This window comes from Camponotus floridanus, unplaced genomic scaffold (assembly GCF_003227725.1).
Source record: "Camponotus floridanus strain SB8 unplaced genomic scaffold, Cflo_v7.5 scaffold2, whole genome shotgun sequence".
Taxonomy (NCBI): Eukaryota; Metazoa; Arthropoda; class Insecta; order Hymenoptera; family Formicidae; genus Camponotus; species Camponotus floridanus.
This window is the reverse complement of record NW_020229325.1, coordinates 1,137,724-1,162,923: the sequence shown is the minus strand read 5'-3', so window position 1 is coordinate 1,162,923 and position 25,200 is coordinate 1,137,724. Positions and strand designations below refer to the sequence as shown.

General features: G+C 37.4%; 1 protein-coding gene across 8 annotated transcripts in view; it reads right to left on the bottom strand.

Annotated features, from left to right (window-relative positions):
* The window catches only part of LOC105258293 (tyrosine-protein phosphatase Lar), a 369,476-nt gene that overhangs the window by 19,909 nt on the left and 324,367 nt on the right, over positions 1 to 25,200 (bottom strand). For all 8 annotated transcript variants that reach the window (XM_011269465.3, XM_011269470.3, XM_011269471.3 and 5 more), the window contains 3 exons: positions 14,870 to 15,052; positions 1,962 to 2,072; positions 365 to 640 (listed from right to left, as the gene is read on the bottom strand). In XM_011269465.3, coding sequence (XP_011267767.1) covers positions 365 to 640; positions 1,962 to 2,072; positions 14,870 to 15,052 — 570 coding nt within the window. The remainder of the gene's footprint in view (positions 1 to 364; positions 641 to 1,961; positions 2,073 to 14,869; positions 15,053 to 25,200) is intronic.

Below are 25,200 nucleotides of genomic sequence, written 5' to 3'. Positions count from 1 at the left end.
TATCGATAATAATAAAATTTATTATTTATTTCTTAATAGCGTATTATATTGATTATTATTTCTTAATAGCGTAATATAAGATTTTTTGCGAGGATCCCTTTACAAGTACTACGTATTAAGTTTGTTTTGCAGTGATTTGCTCGTAATACATGAAGATTTAAACGGATTAGCTATTCGATAAAAGCGTAACAGCGCTGCGGAATGCAACGCACGATTAATCAGCTCGTAACACATAATTCGCGACGATGTAACGTGCTGGAGAACGCGATTTAGAAGACTTATTAGATGATAGATAGATATACAGATTGAAGATATCTAAAATTGAAGAAACGAGATACCAAAAATCTCAGAACTTGATACGAACATTGAACCTTCACCATCGTGGTCGCCTCAATTACGCCAAGATCGCTGGCGGCTGTGCATGTGTAATTGGCAGATTCTTTGATATCGGTCAATTTCAAGACATTCTTGCCGACAGGCAGATTGTCTTCTGGCGTCAGATCGGTCGCAGGGTCCTTTCTCCACTTCACGAAAGGCATCGGTGCGCCCACCGCGACACATGTGATATTCAACGATCCGCCCAACATCACGTCGTTCACCGCCGGAGGAGGAATCGAAAAGCTCGGTGAAACGCGACGTACTGGAAGAAAAATGCATTTGACAATTGACAGAATAAGTACTTTTTCTTTTCAACGATAATTTGATTCAATTTTTTTCAACATTATTTCAATTTTCCAGGTTCTTTAAGTTTTAATTAATTTTTAAAGCATTTGAATCAATATTAAAATTATATTAACGCGTATTTAACATTTAATATATATGATATGCAGAATTAAAAAAGTTTTTTTTTTTCAAAATTTAATTCGTGGAAATTTCTAAATCCTTGATCGTTTCAAAATTATTCAAAATTTATCAATATTTTCACACATTTCTGTTGATTAAATCAACTTTAAATTGCACAAAACGCTTTTTGCATATAAAATTTTTCTATGTATGACATATCATGTATATAGTATATTATATATTAATATTATATATTATATATAATTTTTGCAATGACTTATGTTACATTACGATTAAATTTTCGTATTTGTGCGAATAAAACATTAAATCGAAATGTAAACGCATGTAATGGTGTATCTAATTAGAGAGTAATTACACAAGCACGATTTTACGATGGAAAATTAACCGTGATCAGCGAAAATCCACGAAGCGTAGTAAAATCCCGAACGATTATTTGAAAGCCGTCATGTAGATTTTACAAATCGCAGCTATGGTAATTAAACCGAAATGTTGCCGAGATTCGAGATCACGAAAACGCAAGAAATGAGAAGTCTCGGCGCATAACGCGCGCGACGTGAGTCGCGCGAGCCCTTTGTGCTGTCTGTTTAGTTTAATTATGTCGTAATTGCGTTACATTAATTTTAATTACCAACAGGAAAATGTCTACGTTTATGACATTGGCGTTATTGTACGACGAGCTTGCTGTATTCGTTATTTGGTTGACGGAAACGTTGTTATTTTTGCGACTTCAAATTCTCTCTTTTCTAGCTTTCATTATAATACTTTATTTTTTTCGTATCTGATAAAAGCCATTTTAGACAATTTATGAAAAAAGTTTGTAAGACAGAATTCTTTTCTTTTTCAATTGTGTGTGTAATACAGCAAACACTTGAAGAAATACAAAATATGACACATATAAATATATAATAAGGTACATTAGAATGTGGGCTTATAAAATTTTATACATAAAATTTTGTCTAGAATTATAAATCTAAAGCGATATGAAAGACTTATGAAAACTTTACAAGGTACATAAATTCTCCCCATCTCTCTCTATAAAAGTATAAAGAAAGCATCATATTAATTAAAAAATATATATACGCTTTGTAGTTAATTATCTATTATGTTGCGAATAATCTATATTATGATTTGTGTATGTATATTTTTAAATGGCATACCTTTCACGTATAACGTGGTTGATTTGGAATATTCTGTGCCTACGGAATTGTTAGCGACACATTCGTATTTGCCCTGATCGCTCACATCCGATTCGGTAATCTGCAAAGCACCTGAAACATAGATATAAAGAATGTTTTATCGGACATTCTCTCATTCAACATTATCTTTTATACAATAGCAAATTTATATAATCAACGTATATCAAAAATTCTGCGTAATTTCTCGTTGCTATATCTGGATGCTTTACTCATTGCTAGATGTTAAATTTTATTACATCATCATCTTTTTAATTATCGTATTATTCTTAATAATAATTAACATAGCGCGATCAGATTTGATTCGATAATGCAGGTTTATTATTAGAAACAATGAAAGAAAGTTGGGATGTGTAAATAGGACGTTCTTTAACAAAGACCGCGTTCTAAGCAATCTTTATTTTGTGCAATTATTCAGGGTACAGTATGGAAATACATGCAGGGAGCTCGACCGCGTTTGAGTGGATGTCTGCATTTTCTGCCGCTCGTCGCGCCTTTTACTTCATTTTTCCACCTCTAATAGAGTTCCTACTATGTTCTGCAGAGACATTGGGCCTGGTAGGACAGGGAAAGAACGGCCATTCCGTGTCACCCTTTTCTCACTCACCCTCTCTTACTTTTTCCACCCTCACTCGTACATTTCGTTTTCCGGCTCCGGGGTTCGTGCGGGACTTTCTACGATGCATCAACTCCCTTAGAGCGTGATACCGCGATGATGAACTGGCCGTTGCGAGGCGTGTGATTATCTTCGTCGACACTACCGGTTCGGTATAATTCAAGTTCCCCCTTTTCCCCTGCCTATCTGTACCTTCATCCACGCCCTACCTATTCGTAAAGTAAACACTAGCGAACACTAGTGGAATCGTGAATAGGAGGAACAGTGGAAAAAGGGGGCGTAGGAGGATTGCTGGGTTAGAATCGATTCGTTTTTCAACTTTTCTGACGTTTTATCGACAGTTATAATTAAGGGATGATCGTAAGCGAGATAAGCGGCGCCCTGCGCAAATAAGAAGAGGGAGAAATAACACGCGACGCGATGTTTTTACGGTAAGGTTTGAATGAAAATACTACGGAGTATATATTACGTTTCTGATAGGTAGGTTGTATATATATCGCGACGTGTAGGACGCATCGAAACGAAAACGTGACAACGTGAATGAGAAGATTGGCTTCTCTCGAAACACGTGGTATATATATTCTGGATATTTTTTTTCTTCGGGACAAATATCGTGTGCGGATCAACGTGTTGTTTCCATTGTCGCGAGCGAACGAACGAACGAAACATGCGCGTGCGATCACTGATAAAGGACTTCTCCGTTTGGATATTATGGCCGGGGGGGGGGGGGGGGGGTAAAATGGACAATTATCGGCGTGACCTGACGCGACTGTTAATTTCGCGGGCCGACGAATTTTCGCCAGCTTCCGATTTCAGAATTCGTTATCCGCTCGAATAGATTCACGTGCCATACATGGCGGTTTTCAGTGGCCGCATTGCGATCATAACTCCGATCCGATGGAGGGAAAAGACGATGAAGTAGCGATAATTGGAATTTTTGGAATCTCGCTCTTATTATAAAGAATTTATGTGATTTAACAACTTAATTAATATACAATTATATTTTTGACAACTGATTTTACGCTCTTCCTCGACGATTGAGTTTGACAATTTTTCTTTCTCCGTTTTTTATTAAATTTTTAATTTTATTGGTTTACATCAAATAGTTGATAAAATTTAAGAATGGTCTTTTATTTATAGTTGATAAATTTAAAGAATGGTCTTTAATATTGTGTATCGCCAAGATTAGATATTTAAATCTTATATAAAATACACTAAATATATAAGCGTAATAAAAAAAAGATTGGGTGCCAGAATTTTTCAAACTTGGAAAGAAAGGAACTCATCTAGGATAGAGTTCGGTAAAATAGATGGAAAAGAAGCAGGAGAGAGAGTAAGGGTCGAAGGTAGAAAACACTCCATCACGAGTGAGAAGCGAGGCGAACTGATATCGCGTACGATCGGAATACGTAATCGTCTCATCTACAATTTCCCGTAAGCCGACCAGGAAGGAGCGGGTCTGATCGTATTATTATCCCGATGGAGTCACGTGCGCATTGTTAGCATACCACCACGAAAACGTTATGGCAAAAAATGTGACCTAACATGCTCATTAAACGCTTGTTTTATCTGTTACACATATTATTAAATAATATATAAAATGTACTAGATTTTCGAGATGTAGAGCTGTTATTTAAATTAAAAGAATATGTATAATTAAAATTCGTGCGCGATTAGAATTAATAATTAATATAGACATCCTCTTTCATACATTTTCTCCTTAGCGTTAAATATTCTTAAACGAAGACGTGCTCTGAATATTCTGACAGGTTTTTGCGTTAAAATTTGATTCACTTCATTCGTTAATCAAAAATAATCTCGTTGTGTTAATATCCGACTTCTGTTAAATTTTAATGTACATTTTTTATAGCTTCAAGTTTAAATTACCTTAAAAAAAAATTTTTCATTGTTTTTAAAATGTTTCGATGTTAATAATTTAATATTTATTCATGACTATTCATTTGACTATTATTACTGTTTCTGATCATTTATAGTATAATCTTTACTGGACTAAATTATAAAAAACAATTTTTTCAAAGTACTATTATTAAAATTAATGTCTTTCTCTTTCTTTTTCTTTTTCTTTCTCTATCTTATAAATTTTATCTTTAAGATTATTTTGATATCACATTGCCTAGTCGTAACTTTTCGCTTTATCGCGTATGTGTAAGATAAAGAACCATATATAGAACCATATATAGAATTTAACAAAAGGATGTGCAAATTACCATTGGTTTAACGATAACATTTCTACGGCGTAATAACCCTTAAAATATTCATAAGGGCAAAAAGGGACGATTGTGATGAACAATTAGATCTTACATGCGTAAAATGCGAAATGATAATAATCGCGCGTTGTGGATAGTTTATAAATTTTAAATAATCAACGCACGCGAGCTACTATAAGCACGATTGCTATAAGTACATATAATGCAAAAGCATTAAGCGACATAATTATTAAGAGAGTTATTGATATAATACTCCGTGTTTAATGCTTTTCATAATCCCAGTTTACCATATCGATCGAAAAATCGAAGTCAGGAATATTTTAAATGAAGATTAAAGAAGAATAAAGAATGTTATAGAAGTGCAATATCTCTTTATCTCTCTTTCCGTCATAAAATTTTTCCCTGAAAAATGATTGCTCTCCGGAACTATATATGTATTTACGCATATATTAGACTTTTTGTATTTTTGAAAGTGGGAATTTAAGACTTAAACTGTGGTAAAAATATCGCTTCAATTTGTAATCGTATCTTATCTATACGTTGTTTTTTTCAAATTTGCTTTGCCTCACATTTTTTATTAAAAATAACAGCTCATATATCTCGTTATAAAACGGAAATATCGTATATTTCCGGAAATTTCTCGCGCTGCTCTTTTATTTTAAAGATCGATGCAGTATACATGCGTAAATATTTAAAAACTTGGCCTTTTTGCTTTATGATTCACAAGGGACACAAGAGATGACATTCCCATCGGTTCGAACGCAATTTTTAATATCATACGTCCTGTATAATATTACGAAAACTGCTTCTATTTCCATATTTTATTTGGGCGTCCTGTATAATGTCTTGTTTTTGTTAAATAGTTGTTGCTCGTACATTTTGTTTTTATATCGACGAGGATATGCAACGCGAGATACGCTGAATAAAAATAATAGGTGAATACCATGGTTCTCTCGCACCGGGTCGATCAATATTACCAGTACATGACAATTAACGACGTTTACGAACTTTGTAACAACGAATTTTTACCCAGAAAAAATGGGCTACAAATTCATCGAGGGATCTGTCAATGATGATTAAAAGATTAAGATTTATACAAGTGAGGCATATCAGCAGCATTAAATCATTTAACAAAATGGTGCATTTATAACTTTCAACTTTTTAATTGAAATCGCTACACTATAAATTTTGCATGTGTTATAATATATTTAAATATTTTTAATTTGAATTTTTTATTTAATTTGTTCTTGAATAATTATGTTTCGAGACAAAAATCATGCGATATTAAAAAACCGAAATCGTATTGATACAATATCTATATGTATAGCAGAGAGACATATTTATATATAGCAACATTATATATATATATTCCAGTTAAACTGCAGAGACAAATGGAGTACGGAATAGATATTTTTAAGTTGTTTTCCAGTCGACCGATTCAATCCAGATGAAACTTCGCGATCGACGGATGCATCACCGATCGAGTGAACGAGAAGCATCGAATTTTTCTACGGCTTGGAAAATCGTGTTTGTTCCTCCTGCTAGTAGGCGCAGCGGCAGCATTTTTCTCGGGCCTTTCCATCACATCCGGGACATTGCATACGGATATGCACAACGGCACGCGAATGTATGCGCAGACGGAAGACATGCTCCGTTATTTGTATGTGTTTGTCGACCAATATTGAAATATTTTCCTTTATATTTAATATTACGGGAGCAAACGCGACACGCACGATACAAATACGCGAGATGCGTCGTTTTCACTCTCGCCTCATCCTTCCTGGGGATAGCATGCATCGCGGGGTAGAATCGAAGGATGAAGCACGGGATGAATTCACCGCGTACGGCTCGGCGAATACAGGATTCCATCAGGATAGAATACAAATAGGAAATATGTTTACATTGAAAACATTCCGAAGTGCGCTGTATATGCCCTCGATGCGTTCGTCGCGCACATTGGCGTTGGCGCCGCAAACGTTGTCGCGACACTTTTTAATTCCGACGTGTGATATCGAACGTGAAGTTTCGCTTCAATTACGTTGGAGTTAGACACTTGCGTTATTGCGACTTATATAGTTTTCGATCATTAGAGATGGTTCGGAAACTTATCGCGAGTATTTTTTTACCGTGTTTTTTTTTAATCGAGTCCGACTGAAAACTCATTATAAAAAGGCTACGACATTTTTAGAAACTTACTCCTCCTCATTAAAAGAAATTGTAAATGTGTTAGTTGTGAAAATAGAAAAATAGCATTACTATTATAAAAATAGATTATATAGAATTATTATAAAAATTTCAAATTTCAAATTTAAAAAACATCTTTTCCTAAATAAAAAAATTGTGCATTGTGTATGCTCTCTGAAGAAAGAAGAAAAGGAGAATCTTTTCTCGAGCCCCTATGCTCGGTTTAATAAATCTCATTAAATGAGAACTACGTCGATGCTGGTTTGCCGGGACCTCGATTGTCAAGAGACAGTTTCTAGCGACATAGCTAGATTGTAAACGCGGCCTGTATTCGATCTCAAATCAAAGGCACAGATGGGAAATTAGCGTTGAAAGCGACGCGTTGTGCTAATATAAGGACAATCGATGGTATTATGCGGGCACGAGTAGATCGCGGCACAAGGATCGCTTTGGACGATTGTCAAGAGAGGCGGAGGCGATGTATACACACATCGGAGGCCTTGCGGAATAACAGCGACGAAATGAGTTTGCACCAGTTATTTAGGGGTTCGCGCCGAGTTCTGCCTATTCGGATTAATTAAAGTTGAAAGGCGGCGGTGTTCGCTCGCGCGAGCTTCCTATCGCATGCAGCAATTGCGATTTCTTGACGCCATGCCAAGTTTGTTCGAATGTTATTATTCCCGCGATCAGAACTCCGTCGAATATCGTCGTCGCTGCACGATGAGGGTTCGTACCCGGTCTTTTGACAAAGCATCGTTTAAAATAACGAACGTTCCTTTTCTCTCTTTTTCTTCCGCCTTGTATTTATGTCTAGCGCGAAACGAAAAACAACAAAGAGGATCCGATTCTCCCTATATTGGGTAACACGCCGCTCTTTTTCCTTCATCCTTCGTTCTCGCCCATTCTCTCCCTTCCATCGCGTTCTTCCTACCACGAGAGGAGAGTAACTCACTCAAGTTCCCTCCGCGTAGCGGGCGTCATAAGTCAACCCCCTGGGTAAAGGGTGGTCTAATGGCCCCGGAGGAGCTTTCCCGGGAGCCACGACGGCGGTGGAAAAGATGCCGTTAGTAGAAAAGGAAAAGGAGAAGACGCGCTTGTCTCGCTGTGGGCGAACACAAAGGAGAGACGGGATGAATGGCGCGGTTAAAAGACCGGTCGACGAAAGGAGTGTGCATCGGAAATTTCAACAATGTTGAGTGGAACTGTTCGTTCTATCCCGGAGCTTGTTTCGCGCGTTTCGTACCTCGTAGCAAAATTTTGCGAATGTCAACACGAGACATATCCCACGTGTTTCTGCGAGGCCATTTGCGGTACGAATCTGCCAGTCGCGCGAGAAATACCTGGTCTAACAACATGTTGATCATTGGTGCAACGCGTCCAACCGCATTGTAGCGCTGTTAATCAGTGTTACAATATTAAAGGTAATGAGCTGTAAAGTTTGCAAGTGATTGTGGTACGAGATGAGCGTCACACTCGTAATGATCCGAGTTCGTAATCGTTACACACATTATAAGAAAATAGGATTAATAATTCCCTCAAAAATAGGTAGAAAGAGTGAATTCTTGTTTGCAAAGATTGACATTATGAAAAAAGACATTAATAACGCGGAGGGAGTTATCATATTCAAGCAAATGGAAAGATGATGAACAAGAGAGAAATAAAGCGCACGATAAGAATATTGCGCTCATGATCATTTGTATTCTTGGTTTCTTTTGGTTATTAACTCATTCAAATAAGTTTGAGAAAAATTCTGTCACAAAGATCATTGTGGCTTTCATAGTAAAAATATAATGCGAGTATTTTCTCATGTTATTTTCTCAATGAATTATAAGATTCGTGCTAATTAAATAAACACGGCTGACATTACGTGATAATTAAAACCAATTATGATATACGTATGACATAGAATAGAAAAGCTACATGTTATAATTAAATCTGAAAAACATTGTGCGTAAAGAATTAAAAGTAAAGTAATAATGAAAATATTTCTATTAAGCGGACTTTATTGTATTACCAATGGAAATCATGAGTTTTAGAGGACTAAATGCACAGAAACTCGGCAGATCTTTTATCTCGTAGTTATGGTCAAGTAGAAAAAATCATTTTTTGTATTTTCATTTTCTTCAAGACTTATAGAAGATACGTTATTATTTCTTCCTTTTTCTCTTCCTTTTCTCTTTCGTGTTCATATAAAAAGAGAAATGTAAGAAGAGAGCTTTATATTATAATTCTCACTTCTATATACCTTTATTATTATTTATTCTTGTCTGTATTGAATTCAAAATATAAAAGAATTTGATCTCCTCTCTTTGTAAATTTTATTTCGAAAATGATCTAGCAGATCACATTCGTTGCGATGTCTTTAGTTCAAGCGCACTAGTTAGTCATACTACTATATTACGTCGTTTATTCCGTAGTTTAGCGTTCACTCCGAGAGGCTTTAAACAGGGGGGAATTTTATGAGTGTTGACGAAGTGCTAAGCGACGTCTCCGCTTTTACCTCGCTCGGGCCACGCACCACCACCTTGTTCGCGGCTTTACGAGCGAAGGTTTGCAAAATATAATTTAACGATTCGCCGTGTTAAATTTTGCCCGCGTTGTTGCACTCCTGCGACGCGATGTTAAGCGAACGACCGAGAGAAAGAGAGATTTCTTCAAAAATTGCGCGCCATACCAAGCCACCGAGAACCGTTAAGGGTTAAATGAAACGTTAAACTGCTCCAACTTATATGCGCGCATATCTACATAATTAAATTTACTCTTGCGTACTCGCGAGTTCTCCGAGACAATGAGCGTGATTTATCGTCACGCTAGCGAAATCATATGCTTGGTATCAACATTGCTATGAATCTCCTATTTTCTTGGAAGATTTTTGGTTTCTCATCAAGACCGATAATTTAGTATATCATATATATCGTTTACGCTATTTATTTTTGATATAAGATTGAGATTGATTTTTATTTAACTACATTTTTCAAGATAAGATTATATTCGAAAAAATGCATCTAAAGAATTTATTTGACAATTGAAAACTATAACTCTTATGACTTTCTATAATAAGGCTAAAATTTAATATAATTATGTGTTAATTATTTGGAAAAAGAAGATTGATTTTTATCGTTACGTAATTTATCATTGCACTCTGGGGAACCTCGATTGCATTCATACGGTTCCATCTGCTGATGGTAGAAGTGTTAACGCGCAAAGTGCGAAGATCTCGCGGAATTTAATCGTGCGCGGTGAAAATGCAAGAGAATAGTTTCGTAGTCTCAAGCGCTATTCTATAACAAGCAAGGACGCTTTGATATCGTTAATGTACATCGCGGATGTAGCTATTCCCGTAAATTAACGCAAACAATGGTATATGCCGGCGAGTATTTGGAGCGTGCGCGCGCGTACAACAAGCCCCAACCAGAGCAGTGAGTTAAAATTTTAACACTGGCTTAATTCTCGCCGACAACGCGGGGCCGAAGCGCCTGGCAAATTTAATCTGCGAGATTTGAATAATACGTATGCACGCGTGCAATTTTCGTATAATTTTATATTTAATTGTTGCGAGAAAACGGATGAACCTAGCGAGAAAAAGACCTATCATCCTTCCGCTTATCCCTGCAAAACGCTTGCCATCTTCTGTAATTCTTTGTTACCGAACATACGCCTTTTTTCCAACAGATATTCGCATTCGCGCAAAATTAATGAATCGAGATGTGCATGAAAAAAACTCCGACTCAGTTCGTTATGTGTTGAAATCTATTATTGAGAGATGCTATTGATCTATTTGATTGTTATAATCGGACTGAAATTTTTAATGATAATTAGCAGATATATGAGTGATGGATATGTATCACTAAAGGGCAAATAATTATCTTGATAAAACATAAAAAGATTTTAGATTTTTTTAATAAATTACTCAAAAAATATTACTTAAAAATATTACTTAAAAATATTACTTAAAAAATTTACGATAGAGAATATTAAATATTATTATTTGACAATTTGGATATAAAAATATTGACATACATTTTTTCATAAAAATGTTCTCACGCACAAGCATACGTTTTACAAATGTTCATCATACAAAATGTTCAATGTGTATGTTATTTTTTGTAATATTTGTTTTTTTAATAACACAATTTTGAAAATAGATTGCGTGTATATCGAGAAGTTTGTATTTTATTTGGGGAAAACACATGATGTATCGAGTGCACGGGATGGATAGCGCATGTTATTTTTGGCATCGTCCCATGTTATTTGGTGATGTCCACTTCTTGTTTCGAGATAAAACATCGCGGAACGATGAAAAACGCTGTCAAGAATGCATCATCAGTCCTCGAAAACGTACGGGCAATCTATCGCACGACGTCCCGCAATGCGTTAACGGTATCGGGAGGGGGCGATAGATACGACGACGACACGTGCACGTGATTTTCGAGCGAGCTCTCGCTTAACGAGTTCGAGGACAGATAAGATTTACGAGAAAAATGCTTGTCAACGCGAGATGAAATTTATGAAAACTCTCGTTTTTCGCCCCGGCCGACTCCGTCAGCGTCCCCCCCTCGCGCCCAGTCGCGGCTCTCGCCGCGTCTTTTCTTTCCGGTATGCTTCTCCCTCCTTACTTCTCGTCCATCCATTTTCCTCGCGCGAAACTTGGCGCGCGGCTGTATGCAGAAAGTACATCGACTCGTGATGTACTTTTTGCGATACATTAAGCCGTATATTTTATGGAACGTGCGTATAACGGCAGCGGCGGCGGTAACATACTCTACGGATATGCGCTATCGACTGGGGGAGAGAAAGAGGACGCGTGTGGGGTACGAAGGGGCGTTGCGAAGACACGCGAATAACGTTCAGGGGGTGAGCGAGCGAGTGACTGATGTGACTTCGGGGGTTGCCCCTCACGCAGGCTGAGGTTATCAACCCCTCTCTGTTAAATTACGCTTAACTCGATCTTATGGTCGACAATGGCACCGTTATTTCCACTCGATAAAAAGATGCACGATGACAAATAGCGCAGCCCCGCATTGGCAAATTGAATTTACGGATGCTGGGGAGATCGCTGTTGGAAACTAACGTACGAGGATAAAATTCGCAGTACTATATTATAGTAAGTTTTTTTAAATGATTGGTTTGTTATTTACCCTGCATCGTGAAACGAGTCGATCCATATGCGAGACATTTAATTGAATTTAAAAAATTATTTATTTTCTTTTTTCCAGTTTTTGTTTTTTTAGCTTTCCTATCCTTTTCGTTTAAACATCTTTAGTTTAAACTTTTTCAATATCACTATATCATAGATAATAATTGTAATAAATATATCGGAAACTGAATTCTACATAAATTTACTATCATTATTATGTTGCTATTATTACGGGGCAATGTTCAAACTGCGGTAATAGACAAACCTCGCGCGGGGGGGGGGGGGAAGGGGAGAAGAGGAGAAATAGCAAAAACACTAAAAGTACACGCCATTATTCCTCCCATCTAATTACAATAATAATAGCCGCGTAACGGCCCGCCCCTCTCGCTACCGAACGAATTTACATAAACGCTCGACATACTTCATTATCGCGGCTATCGATCGTGAAAACGACCGTTGGTCGGAATCGGACGGACTCGTTCGCGGAGGACCCCCGTTTCCGATCACCTCGCCTGATTGTCCGCTTGTCAAATTGATGAATTTCAATGGGGAGCAGAGGAGGAGAGGGGGGGGGGCAACGTCGCGCATCGCGGGAATCGAACTTCTTGATCGGATCTACCGATCTTTCGGCCGTCGAACGAATTTCCTTCACCGTGACGTTTCTTTACGGCAATTTCTGAGCAAGATTGCCACGCCGCGCACACACGCCCGTATCGACGCCTCGTTCCCACACGGCCTCGATGCATACGGATGCGCCGAGGAGAGTATGCAAACGTATCCATAATACATAACGCGCACACGCATACGACGAGGCACGGTGCAAGCCGCGCCGTGCATGTACGCGCCCGTGTGTGTTTGTGTGCGTTGCATACACGTTGCGGCGGCTTTCGTTGCATCTAATGTACACTTTTCACGTCGCGGCAAACTGCGGCGAGCACCGTAAAGATAGTCCGGGGAAGTGCACCGCCGGTATTACGTGACGTGCCGCTCGATAATGATACCGCCGCCATGCGATAAAAACAAAGTGAGCGTTATACATACATGCATTCGTACGTACGGTATGTACGCGAAGGTGCGCGGAGGTGTAGCCCCGTGTAAGCGGCGAAGGTAATGATAATGGGATGCATCGCGCTTTAACGAAACTCCGTATAACGCTCGTTGAAAATTATTCGTTCGCCCTCCCTTATCGCGCCGTCGACTTCCTCGGGGAGTATTATTAATATATTTCGCAAGGAGTTTCCGCTCGGCAGCGATGCGCCTTACAGTTTCGAGAATATATTTTCCCTCCTCTTAATTATAATTTAGACATTAAGAAAAATACTGAAGGAGGGAAGAAATTGTGTTATAAAAAGGATTCTTTTGGACATCACGATTTATATGTATCGAATTTATCGTGATCATGAGATATCTTATGGAGTTGGGTCAAACTTAGTGGCAAAATATATACCGTGGAAGAAAATATTGTATAATATTCGTTCTTAAATTACATTTAAAAATGTAAATTAAATTTTAAAAGTAGTACGTTTATATTTAGGAAACATCAAGAGAGGTAGTTGACATTTATCTATTATCAGACAAGAACTGTGCTACTACTATTATTTCTGGATTAATAAATAATTGGATAAATTGTAAGCAAGATTTCTTATCAAGACGCTAATGGACATTCGTAGTAATGTCACGAGGTGATGCTTGTAAAAAGATCTTTAACATTTTTTTGTTTAAACTGACGAGGTCGTAGATTAATACGTGCGGATCTTTAGAGTACATGTGTCAAATGTGGCAGTAGTCAGAGCGACGTGCGGTCAGACACGCAACGTATTTCCGACCGCCGTGCTCTTGAATTCTAAATAACAAAGACACGTAACATCAATAACATTTAAATGAACTTGTTCATTCTGTGTATTTGATTATCGATCGCATTATCATATTCCTCGCGAAAAACCACATATCGGTCGAGATACAACTTGAAACAAGGTCATCGTTCAAGTTATAAATTCGCGAATTTCTTCGGCGAATAGCGCGTTTTAGCGAGACTTTTACGGATCGCTATCGTCAAGATGAAAAGACGACGTAATGAATTTTCGAGCGGATCGCTATTTAACCCGGATCGTTAATCGCAGCGATGAAAATAGCGCGAAAGCACTTTAACGACACGGTTATGAGCGCGCATACGATCGGGCACAAAGTGTGCTTCGGTGAATACGAGCGAAAGAGGGGGATGAAGGGGCCAGGTGCGCTCTCGGCAAACGAGATGGATGTGCTGGATGTTCGCGTATCGCGTGACCACTCGATCAACGCCGCCGCGAGTTGACAGTGACTTACGCACCCCGAGCACTCAACGAGATATGACATGCGCCAGCGGTCGCGCGCCGTCGACGGGGCGCCCCATTGTTACCTACCTGTGTACCCGCCAAACACTCTTAATCTTTCTATCTTTCATAGCCTTTGTCATCGTTCGATCGCTCTCACTGTATCCGCCATATTTCGCTCCTCGTCCTTGCGCGTCCCTTTTCTCCCGTCTCGCGAATAAATCGCTCGTCGCGATAACGTCGCGCTTATTTTGCCGCATCGTATCGGTAGCTTTTAATAGCTAAAATTGCGTAAACTAGTTGGAGCTTTCGAGCACACGCGTTGCACAACGATCTCTCAAAAAAACGAACGATAATATGATGCTCCGGTCGTACTTTGACAGGTGCTCGTTACTTACCGGAATCCAGGACTGTGTATCGTGGATTTGACGTGTCGATAGGTAGCATGTCTCGCACCCAGGAGATGATGGGCGTCGGGGATCCAACCGCCGTGCAAAGAAGAACCGCGTTGTGGCCCATCTCGACTACCTTTGTCGTCGGCGCTTGAGTAATCATTGGAAAACCCATCGGTAAATTCTCCGCTGTAATCACAAAGAGAAACAAGTATCTTTAGTTATTAAGTATTTTAATGACGTTTAAAAGTCTACAGAGGAATAACCGATGCATTATGCAGCACGAAAGAGGCACTGATAAAATTATAGAGGTAGAAGAGAAGAAGCTTATGTATCTTTTAAGCAAATTCTCTGAGAAGAGCGAATGTATAATGGTCATAATAAGACATGCACCGACATAATTTTCAGATTATAATGGATGCGATTTTCCAAGTAAGAAAATGATTTGGTTATCTATCACTTTAATATACGTAATACATGGAAAATATTTTTACTGTCAAAACTGTCATATTACTTCTATAAACTATTTATACGAAAAATTGTGTTAAATCCTTTATTGAAAGCGAGATATGATTTGAATAGAAAATCGGATTTTGAATATCTCATAAAACGAATTTGCCTGAACTTTTATATACCTGTTATATATCCTTCGTATTTGCACACGAGTATACTCAATCAAAAGATATTATTTTTAACTGCTTCTATTTTTTATCTAGGTATGTAGATATTTTTTTAGATATCAAAATAATTAAATAGAGTGACTTGTATAGAGGAAGTTGTATATGCGATTAGTTGAAAGATCGCGTAGGTTAATGCTCTGAAATATTGTATTTGGAGGAAATGTCAAAATATTTGACATATACACGTCTTTTACATTGAAACGAAACAAACTTTGTGCAACTCGTCAATTATACATTGGACGTGCCGTAGGGTAAAACTAAGATAGCTCTCTGTGGATCGTAGACATTGGGCATTCAGCGACCAGTCTCGCGGGATCGAAAGTTAGGAAAAGCCACTGGAACTGACCGGACCGCCCCGTTTCCCACCCCGGGAAAACAGATCTTTCGTTTCTCGAAAGGTAGTCCGCTGATATGGATAGATGTGCGGGAACGCTGATGTGATCAGCGGAATGAAATCGCAGAATTCAATATACCACGGAGATCTTTTGAAAGGATTTGCCAAAAGGGTCAAACGAATCGCGTGATATTTTCGCTTCATATTTTTTTGCGGTTTTGAATGTTATGTAATTGAAAATGTGTCTTGCAAAAAGTTTTTAATTTAATTTTTAATTATTAATTCAGCATTTTTCATAATTTTAATATTATTAATTCAGCATTTTTGTACATTGTTTTTTCATTTTCATAATTTGAATGTCTTAATGTAATTATACCACATGTAATAGGATCATGATAAATTTAAATTACAGAAATTTTGTTTTAACAAAAGAAAAGCATATCAAGTTAATTAAAATGGATAGTCCGTCAAAATCTTCTGAACATAAAAAAAACATTTTGTGAAAGATCATCTTAATGTAATGATCATCTTAATGTAAAATGTAACATCTTCACTAACATGAACTTTAAGAGATCACACAAAGCACCCGCGCATCTCATCGATATCCAATTAAAAGATATGTTCGATAGAGGCTGAATCGCCTCAAAGGAAGTCGTGCGCGAGTCGTGCGTAAAGTTTAGCCTTTGGAGCGAGCAAGAAGATTAATTCGACCTGTTTCGAGGTACACGTGATTCGACCCACATCGTTCCCGTTCTTCATGTAATTACGACGGCGCTACATTAATCCTTGGGGTGAACTTATAGTTAAATCTAAGTTGGGGACGCGGCATACGAAGTTCCAAACAACTCCCACGATTGTCCTGCTTCCGTTTCGACGGCACTCATACGACAAAGATAAAGACAATCTTCTTGAGTTGATTTAATAGCGACCTCCTGACGCCTGGTTGTTCATTCGAAGCAGTCGCGTGTGTGATTATTCATGGAGTTTTGCGTGAATGGAAAATTAAGTGAAAAAGATATACAATGTATTGCAAAATTATTTTCTACAATTATATTCTAGAATTATACACAAAGTTTATTTAAAATTTTATACTTTTTAAATTTTTTGATGCTTTTTTTGAGATTATTTGATGTAGATTTTTATTTTGAATTAAAAATGTATATTATAGCTTCCTAAAAATGTGTAAGATATTATTTTGAATTATATATTTCATTAATCAATTAAAAATTATTATTCAATATACTTTGCGGAAGCGTTTCTGTTTTGCAACTGGATAACATTCGAATTACAATTTATGAAGAGGGTACTTCTGTAATTTTTACAAGTTTTCACTGTCTGAGACTAAAGTTACTGGAAAGCGAACTTGAGACTTATTACAAGGCCCACAAACTGGGTGAAAGTTTGCAGTAAGGGCGCGATCAAACTGCAATTACCACCAACGCCTCGGGGTAGCTCTTAGAAAGTCCATCTTTCACAGTCTCGTCAATTACAAGAGCAATCGGAACTCGCAGGCGAAGTTAGTGGTCGGTAGTAGTACTTTCGCGTATTCTGATCTACTCGCCTTCATTCACAAATACATTTTAAACCGATGAACTTGTTCGATCTTGGATGAGTAGTGATAGATGAGTAGTCAAGCTTACTAAATATATATTCAAAGACACATGTTTATATCTAGCTGTATTTTCTTCTTTTTTCTCTATTTGTGATATCCTCTTTAACCGCTATTATTCTAATAATCGATATTCGGATGGATGGCAGATAAAGGAAAAGTTATTGGATTTCTCTTATCCACTTCATTATTACCGTCGTTTTAATTCTCCTTATCAAAGATTTTCGACCAAAAATTATTCGATAAAAATAGCTCGATTTCTCGCTCTTCTGTGGTTCATAATATTCCTGATTTTCGAATGTATTTATGATATGTGAATGTCAATCTAATAAGTTAATTTTCCCCCGATTTTCAGAAAATTATATTTATTTAGAAAGATAATAATATTTACACAGAAATGTAATATAAATATAATATGTAATATAATATATAATAATATAATGAAATATGGAATATAATGCAATACAAATTTGATTTGATTCATTAATTTTAGTTTTCTTAAAAAAAATTAATGTTAATTACACTCTCTTATAAATTATAGTTTTATCTTTAATATGAATGAAGAAGGAAATTATTATACCTATAAGAGTTTATTCCTTTCGATACAACAGAACTTTTAACTTTGTCATTTTTCTGATTATGTAAATCGCAATAAACATGCGTTTGAAAAAACATTCGAAATAATAGGAAATATGCGAACAAATTGCGAAATATCGTCGGATTCTCGTATATATTGCGCAGAAATAAAAACATGGCGAATAGAGAGCAGAAATTTACCGGCTATTTGTTATAGTCAGTTATATATTGAGAAATTCTAAGAGCTATTGTATAAGTTGTCCCGTCTTCTTTACTTGGTGGAGTCTATCAAACTTAACACGGGATTCGCGTGCTATTATCGTCAGAAAGGCCGAAGAGAGCGGCGACCCAATGCTCGACAACCCCCGGGACTTTCTCGGGATTTTCCTCTCCCCTCCTCTCATTGTCTTCTTTCGCGGCGCCGTTTCTTTGTCCTCGTTATCGTCCGAGTTATCCGGCGCGCGGCTGCGCCAATTATATCGGCGGCCGAGAGAGCGTTTCGCGGTCGACAATAGAAATCGCCTGCAGACTTTCCGCATGGTCCCCGCAACCATTTCCACCTTCCCCGCCTCCTGCATTTCTCGCTATATCCTCTTTCCGCGCGCTTTTCCACCGACGACGACAAACAATACAAGCGCCGACGTCGACCGCGTCGCGACAACAAAGTTGTCGGCAAAGCTATTGTCCGCCTGGCGAACCGGCCATCGCGCCTTCCTTGTGTCCGAGGTCGCGCGCGATGACTATTGTACGACCGAGAAACGATGGCGAAGACAACGAAGATGACGAAGAGATGCCGGTTTCCTCTCTTGGAAGATATCGTGATTTTGTAGGAATTTGTCTCCCTCTCCTACCATCGCTCGTTCTTTCCGAAACTTTCTTTTATTTCAGGTTTTTCTTCTCCTTTATTTGCGATTTCTCAGCCCCTGTACCACTTGACTATGTATGCAAATACGTGCGTAAAAGCGCGAATATGATGGACCGAGTGGACGAGTTACCCCTGGAGATGAACGCCTTCCTTTTTATTATCTTTTTTACGATGTTCCACGTTCTATTTCCCCCTTTCTCAGTCGTTCTTTCCCCTCTTTTTGCCAATGTATTCAACATATTTCACTCGATGCACATTGAGTTTTTTTTATCGTTACATTTAGATTTATATCTGCCGCAATGCGATCGTAAGACTTCGATATTTCTTGCGAGAAAGAATTTTTCTTTTTAGAGATTTTCATCTCGACGAGATATAACGACAAAATTAAGTCATAGATCTTATTTTATTAACTTGATTAATTTCGCAGAAAAGCAACGAAAATCTATTAATGCGTTTGCTTCTGATTGATCACATGTACGCCTTTTACGTGTTAAATTACAAAATAATTAAGATTGATGTCTTGTGACGATTATTATGGTTTTATAAGATTTTTCTGGGAACATGTACATTTGTACGTGTACATATGTGTATTGAATATATTTGTCGTTTAATTGCTTTCATATTTTTAAGTTTGATTGATAGAGTCCGATAATGATAATAATTTGAAGTGATTTTATTAACGCGAGGATTACATCAAGTTGACATTATCGTACAAACAAGAATAATTTGTTGATAATTAAATATTGACAAACATACCGGAATAGAACAATAGAATATAGGATATTAATCATATTAATCGAATCGTTTCAATATCCGTGATATCGATTACTTTATTCTTTCATTCTATTTTTAGTCTTTCGTATTTTCGTCTGATTTAAGTCGACGTTCGAGTGAAACAATGAAGTCAACGCGAAATGATCGATTTCAAACGGCATACGATTTTATTTCCGTCTCTTTAAATTCAGCGCGCATCTATTCGAAAAGGATCCTTTTATCGTTATTTTCGGCTTTACGTCTCTCCGCGTCACCATCGTAAGATTTCAGAATACGCCCCCAAAGAGGGATGAGATGTTACATCTTTTCCTTCTCGAGGATTTGTCCGTATAAGGGTGGTCGACGCGGTGGAAAAGATTCTGACCGATCTCTTGGCACCGTTTTACGAGGGGACGTTTACGTACCGGCGATAAAGAAATTGTTTTTCGAGAGGGTCGAAGCGCGAAAGGCCTCGGTAGCACCGTTTTAGCGGAAACGAATGAGCAACAAGCGCTTCTTCAGAATTTTGTTGACCTTTCCCCACCTCGACAATCCCGCGAACACAATGTTGGCCTTACTACGAGAGAGGCGTTTCGTAACGTGTGTATTTCCACAAAATTTACGCGCTACCGAGCCGCAATTGCATTTGCCATCGGCGGCAAATATTTGCCCTACCTCAGCCGGCGGCGAAAATGAATATAATAGGAATAAATCGTAATTTTAACAGCGGTGTTTCGTATATTTGATTGAGCAACAGGTGATCAATTCGTGCGGCCTCAAAACGCTCTCTTTCACGTTATCATTTGATTTATACATAATTGATAACCGAGATTATAAAGCAAACGAGAATCGATCTATTCATGGAAGAAGGAAAGCGAATGAAGGAGAAATGAATTCGCCGATGCCGATTACGTCGAAATCGCTACTGGATAACCAGATGTACGACAGTCTAAAATCGACGATTTCTCACGGGATCTAGAGAATCCACGAATCGTGGAGAGATCCGCGAAAGTGACACGCACTCGGATCTTTGAAATATCGATGGCTTACGCGGGGATTGCGCCCAAGAACGAGGAGTGCGTGCTGAATCATTGTACGTCGCGCATAAATTCCTCTCGTGTCTAAATGTGCGACGCTATACAAAAGTAAAGGCGCGCGATACGTGCCCAAAAGAAGTAGGCCTTGGTGACTTCCAGATTCTGGAAATTAAACCGGACGCATAAATAACGGAGGGAAAATAATAAATTTCTGTTTTCCGTCTTTTCGGCGCGAGATAACGTATCGTAATTTCGATGTAATACAAAAACGTGACTGGCGCCGAATAATCAGCATATTTCAAGGGAAAAAGCAGCTCGAGGGCAGATTCGTGCCCGAGAAAATCGATGGGAGAATCGTTCTCGTCTCGTATCGTCCTTCCCCATGGTTGAATCGAATCGTCTTCGACTTTCGTAATCGGAGTCGCAAATACTCGTCGCAAGGTATCTCGCGAGACGAGAGATGTGCAGCATCTGGAGACGTCATCTCCAAGAACGTGCAACTCAGACTTGGCGACGGACGGAGGCCATTATATCACGATCCTCGAGTAACGTTCCAGTCAATTCAAAACAATCCGATTGCTCTCGAGAGATTTCACTTCGAATATTACAAAAAGCGAAAATAATTTGGATAATTTTATATTTAATTTTATATTTAAATTTAATTTTATTTTCCGTATTAAATATTTTTTATAAAGTGATATATGAAGATGACGCATTTTTTATTTGTAATGCATTTAAGTACACATTGTTATAATAACTAGGTGTATACTTTTTGAAGTATGCCCGCTTTTAGGATTTCTTGTTATACGCGGATTTCTTATCTCGATGTTTCCGATGTTGAAATGATGTTTCGACGAAGACTTCTCTCTTCATCTTCTCGCTCGAAGCGAGAGAAGAAACTGCGAGAGTGCAATCGGACTCCGACAGTTCTGGTATTCAACTGCGAAATATTCCGCCAATTCACTCGCAACTTTCGCCGTGGTCGACTTTCTTCTCGCGATCTTTGTATGTTGACTGGTTGTAAAGTTTCCATCCCCGAGGAGATACGAGAAAGTAATCCGGCGCACTTCGATATGTCTCAAGACACTTGAGAAGTTGCCGGATGAAAGAGTGACTGAGTGATGGGGTTCGATGAGATTGTATGGGTTAGGAAGAGAGAACTTGTGAATGAAGATTTGCGTACAAAATGTCGAATGGTGAAATTTTCATCCGCCATTCGCTGGCTTTCTCGAGTGATTCAATTTTGACAGTGTACAGATATGGAAACTATCTCGATGCAATCTATAGGGAATATTTTCTGCGCATCGAAAACAGCCGCAGGTTGATGACAATTACGTGAAACATGAGGAGATGAGGATGTTGTCTAACATTTTATTACAAAATTGTAATGATAGTTATAGCATTTCATTGTCCATTTTTTCCATTTTTCCAATTTTTTAAGTATTAATATTAATATAAATATAAAAAAATACATGAATAAATGGTGTAACAATTAGTTCAATATGGGATATTAGTTGATTAATAGAATTTAAATTACATATAATTTAAAGAGATTGATTTTTATAAACTAAGAGACATATAAATAGATATAAATCTATAAATAGATATTAGAATAAAAAAATAATAAATTATTCTATTCTTTTTATTGAAAAAAATTAAATATATTTATATAAATATAATATTAAATATATTTTTTTAATTTGAACATTAATTATTAAAAAGATATAGATTGTAAGTTGGAAATTTGCAACCGATGCTATATTTTCTTAATATTTTCGTAGAAATCTAAAAGACACGAAATCTAAAAAGACTCAGATAAAAGATAAGATACTTCGAGAAAAAAAGGAGAGAGTTAGATATTTTTCAAAGCTCTTAATAACTATATGAATAGAAAAATAATATGTTAATAGATATATAATTGCAATTTCTATGAATATTAGAAGTAGAATAATACGAAGTTTATTTCTGTAATTGTGGAACGTTTAACGCAAGTTTAATTCGCCAAGTCATCAAATGCTATTAACTTTCACGATTTCGTAATTGCGTCCACATTTCTCGATGCCTCGTAACGCTAAATTATATTGGCGCCAGGTAGCACGAATAACGGATGATTCAGCGAATTTTCCATCGCACCGCGGCGAATGCAGTTGGTACGTATGCATCCGTAATGATTGCGTCTAAAATAAAATTCATATCCGGCCATGGAGGGAAAAAGGGAAAAGGAATTAATCGCTGTCGGTTCCAAGTGAGAGGACCGGCCAATAAGGGACGTGCCAATAAACTACGTAGGATAAAATCCGCCGTAAAAGTCTTATGCAAACGCGCCTTCATAATTCAAGCACATACGGCGATGCAGGTGTACTATCTATATATGGAGGTTGGTTTATATATGTGGTGTTCTAGAAATTGTATTTAATGTTTTTTCTTTTTTTTTTTTTTTGAAAGTTGAGTTTCTTTCTTTAGCAGCTTTACTGACCTGCAATTCTTTTCACGATTTTTGCTAATTTTCGATAACGAATAAAATTTGTCAAAGAAATATTAGATTTCAAATTAAATTTTCTTAAGGTAAATTCTAATTAAAAATTTATTAACACAAGTAAGATTGTACAAAAATTCTTTATCTTTACATCGCTCGTAATTTTTGGAACGTACTAAAATTTTTAGAAAAAAATAGATTTTGAACTAATGACAGGATTCATCGGTAAAGGGAACTTTCTGCGGTGAACTTTTGGGACGCCTTGTACATACCCTCATATATCGGCTTCGTGTCATTTCAAGAGAAATCGATCTATGCGAAATTGCCCTGAGTCGCAGAAAAAGAGCCCCTCGAGTTTGAGGCGTCGGTGCAAATCGCTCCAAAACGAAGCGAAGGAAATGTCGTGAAATCGGCGAATTAACTGTGAAAATAATGGACGATGTAATTTAAAAAAATTTATTTAAAAAAAAAATATTTTCACTTGCTGACGGAAATTCCTTTTTATAACAAATTACTTTTCCATAATTAATGTAAACCATATAAAGACACTCCGTAAAGAAATTTTACAAGTAATGATTGTACATTTTTCATTTTCGAGTTTATCAATGTCAGCAATTATTCATTGTAGAATCTCTGATTATTTCTCTGAAGAGAGTTCCTATTTTTCGTTTTGAAGTACAGTATTTTGTTTGATTTTGTGAAAAAACAATGGAAGTCGGAGAAGCACGCAGTAGACTCGAGGATTAAGTATTACAAGTGTCTCTCGATTGTAATGTTACATAGTATGCGTCAAATATATAAACGTATATCGCGATTTAACGAGATTCCGCAAATGATATCTAGTTGTCTCTCTCTCTCTTTCTCGGTCATTCATTTTTCTCAAACAAGGTTAGAGGAAATTCAAGTTCTCTCACGCGCGTATGCGGAGTGTAATCGTCTCACCAACAAGTACGTCGAGCGTCACGCTAGTTAACTTCATTAAACGAATAACCCAACCGGCGCCGGCTACATTACCGGAATATAAAAGCTTGTCTCCTGAAGTTGCACTAATGTTCCGATGTTGGCGGCAGGTGGTGTAAAAGGATACAGAGGATGAACGGGGAAGACGGGATACGTAATATTCGAGCCACCCTCTCAACGAGTCGGCCCGCCTTAACAGGACCTAGCATCGAGTAGGTTGGTTTCGAGCGGCTCTTAAGGGATTAAGCTTTAAAGCCAAGCTCACCTTGAACGGCAGAATGAGAGGAATTTGGAGAGGCATCGAAGAAAGTCACCCTAAATCGTCGTTTGATCTCGTGATTAATACCGTCGGCTTTGCAACTTAGCGAGATGGATAAAGCGAAATCTGAGAATATCGAAAGATGACTTGAAGAGAGATGATTGGAAAAGTGAATGTGACGCAGAGTAAGATCGTTTCATCAGGCAGGGAAGAAAAGGAAAATGAGTCCGATCGAAAGTAAGAAGTTCGTATTCATTTCATTGCGAGAGAGCGTCCCTTCCTCATATTCTTCGTAATTACGAAGTTATGACTACTTTATATCTATTACATTTATCTCTATATTATCGCTTTTTATATTTTGAGATATCGCAAATATTATATAATCTCTTTAGTCTAATAATCAAAATAGATTTCGGACAGATTTCGAGATAGATTTCGTAGATACATTTTAGAGCACAAGTTTCGTAATTGCAACCTTTTGCAATTGCGAAGAAAATTAAATCCTTTAACACGCGGCTTTTCATTTTAATACAAAGATAACATATAATAATATACTCTAAATATTCGCATCTGTCAGGAAATAGGAATAATATTCTAGAATTAAATACGCAATACTTCCATACAACGTCTGTCCGTCGATTAATTAAGAGATTTACCGTCAGCATTTTGTAGAACTATAATCATAGATACTACGATCTTCTGATGGAATTATGAGATCCGAGTGAGGGTCACAGGAGAGGATTATGAGGGACGCAAGTCCTTTTCAAAGGAATAATTACTGTTTACGC